Source organism: Oryzias melastigma, linkage group LG14 (assembly GCF_002922805.2).
Source record: "Oryzias melastigma strain HK-1 linkage group LG14, ASM292280v2, whole genome shotgun sequence".
In the NCBI taxonomy this organism is placed as follows: Eukaryota; Metazoa; Chordata; class Actinopteri; order Beloniformes; family Adrianichthyidae; genus Oryzias; species Oryzias melastigma.
The window spans coordinates 10413408-10415965 of NC_050525.1; the positions used below are offsets into that span (position 1 = coordinate 10413408).

General features: G+C 40.4%; 1 protein-coding gene across 3 annotated transcripts in view; it reads left to right on the forward strand.

The window, feature by feature from the left end:
- Window positions 1-266: 266 nt before the first annotated feature.
- LOC112142800 (protein phosphatase 1D) overlaps window positions 267-2558 on the forward strand; it is a 9118-nt gene continuing 6826 nt past the window's right edge. Inside the window, exon 1 of one of the 3 annotated variants that reach the window (XM_024266375.2) lies at window positions 267-1212. In XM_024266375.2, the coding sequence (XP_024122143.1) occupies window positions 702-1212 (511 nt within the window). In that variant the 5' untranslated portion in view covers window positions 267-701. The remainder of the gene's footprint in view (window positions 1213-2558) is intronic. The other 2 variants (XM_036215268.1, XM_024266376.2) reach the window with 2 other exon arrangements.

Here is a 2558-nt window from a genome sequence, read left to right on the forward strand (position 1 = left end):
TTTCTCCATGGTAATCTGCACTTACTATGCAAATGTAAATTAACTAGGTATTATAATGAAATAGTTAAAGACAAATATGACTTAAAACATATATTAGGAGAATACCTCAAAAGATTAAGCTTGCTAAGTTGCAAATATATATCTAAAAATTACATAAAAAGTTAAATTTAAAAAAGACCCTTCACACAACCTCTAATATCTACTAATTTGTTGACCATCTCTGTAATAATTTAATGGAAAAAAAGTAAACATTATTTGATTTAATGCAGACAATTAAGTTTTAAGTAGCAAATGTTTCTCCACAGTTCTTTGTTTGCTATTTAAGGTAGATGTCGTTTCAGTTAAGGTGTAGTTAAAAAAGGCTCCTATGAAGTCCTTTTCACCTTTATTCATGAACTTTTAGAAAGTTAATTATTTTATATATTTATTTATTTTTAAATTATTATTTTGTCAAACTGGATTCCTTCAGTAGTGGAACCAGTGGAACAGTCCGCGTGGTAAAAGTCCTCAGCTGATTGGTGGCGAAAGCGTGACGTCATCACGTACAGCGGGACGGCTCGAAGAGGATAAACAAAAAGGAAGGAAGCCTGAGGTAAACAATCGCGGCAAAATTGGTTCCAAACTGCCATAAAGGCTACAGTTAGCCACCCTATGAACCTTGTATTCGCTGCTTAAGTGTTTTCCGCTTTGCGAACACAATCATGGAAGAGTCGTTGATGTTTCGTATGAGTGCTTTTTCCGAGCAAGGAGGGAGAAAATACATGGAGGATGTTGTCGAAATAAGAATCGAGTACGAGCCCACGGCGTCATCCGTGGAAGATTATCCAAAGTCGCAGAGGGATGGAGGGATGGGGGGCGCGGAGGACGAACCCGCAAAGCAGCCCGTGTTGGAAGCGCGCGGTCACGCCGAACCCGGCGGTCCCGCGGCGGTGGCGTGGGTGCAGAGTTTATCCACCGAGGACAGCTGCAGCATCAGCTCCCCGGCATCCAAGCAGCAGTGCGCGGAGCAGGTTGTTGACACTCGGAAGTCTGTGGCTTTCTTCGCCGTCTTCGACGGTCACGGGGGCCGCGAGGCGGCACATTTCGCCAGCGAGCATCTGTGGGATTTGTTGAAGAGACAGCGGGGCTTCTGGTCGAAGGATCCCGGCGAGGTGTGCGCTGCTCTCAGGAAAGGATTCATCGCCTGCCACCACGCAATGTGGAAGGAGCTACGTAAGTCTGCACGACTCCTCCAGGAAATCACTTTAATGCAACAAATCTGATGACGTAAAAGCTGCCCGTGTTAGACATCTAGTTGTGATGAAAATGTGAATTTATGATCATGGAGACATAACTCAATTAAGTCAGTTTTATGCTACAAATAGGCAAATTGTTTAGGTTAAACTCAATTTTAAGCCGAATTTTCTGCTAAACAGAAGTTTTGGGCGGGGCCATTGGTGCTGGAAGTAAGCCTCAGCTGAAATCCCATCATCTCTTTGCTTTTATCCTCTCCCGCTTTCTTGCAGGCCCTCCCAACTCCAATGCCAGCAATTTCGGGGCCATCCAGTCGTATAGTTTTGAGTCAGATGGCAGCTCAGACAAGGAAAATGAAGACGTTAAAATATTGGATGCATCAGAATGGAGCAGAGCAGGGAAACTTTGGCCCGCCCACTTCAGTTGCAGCCTCACAACTGAGAGCTTTTCAAACTGCATTGATCTTGTCTGCTCCTGATTCACCACTATAGATGCTTTTCACTCAAGTGAAGCAGAGTGATGGTTTAGAACGGCAAAGCTGACAGCTGAACGCTGTTTAAAGCAATTTTACCTAAATAATGAAAGGTAACCAAACCAACTGTAAACAAATGTTTATAATATTAATTTTCTAAATGTCCTACCTGGTTGTTTTTGTTTTCCCTCTTAGATCAAATGTTGGTAGTCCCACCTGCAGAATGCATGACTGCTTCTCCAAAATTTTATGGATAATTTCAAACCAGCTGTGGATTATTTTTCTCTAACAACCCGATCATAGTTAGACGAAGGTTACAGATACTTCACTGAATGCTGCATGTCTGATTTATGAAGGTATTTAAGATTTTCTTCTTCTAGTTCATGCTAATGCTATCAATATTTTCAACAAATCATACAATATTAGAGGATAATTCAAATTTGTATTTAGATTTGTGAACGATCTAAGAAAGGAAATGAAAATAAAGTTCATAAAACAAATAATGTACATTTTTATTTTGAAATTGGTAAGGTTACCCTTTATTATTTATGTAAAATGGTGTTAACAGCGTTCAGCTGTTAGCTTTGCCGTTCTAAATCCGAACACTGGAAGTCACTATTCGCATTTCTGGGCCTGTCGCCATTTTGCCTGACGTCACCATGAAAAGGTTCTATTTTAATAATGAAATAATCAGAAAAGCTATTTTAAATGTAAGTTTTTATACATATATATTCCCCCTCATGAGAATTTTAATTGTGTTGCTTCAAATGTTTTGCTCTTTGCCCTTTTCCTTTTTGGACTGTCAGAGTTTCCATAGCTCTCCTTAGGTGTCCAGGCTTTTTTTTTTTTTTAA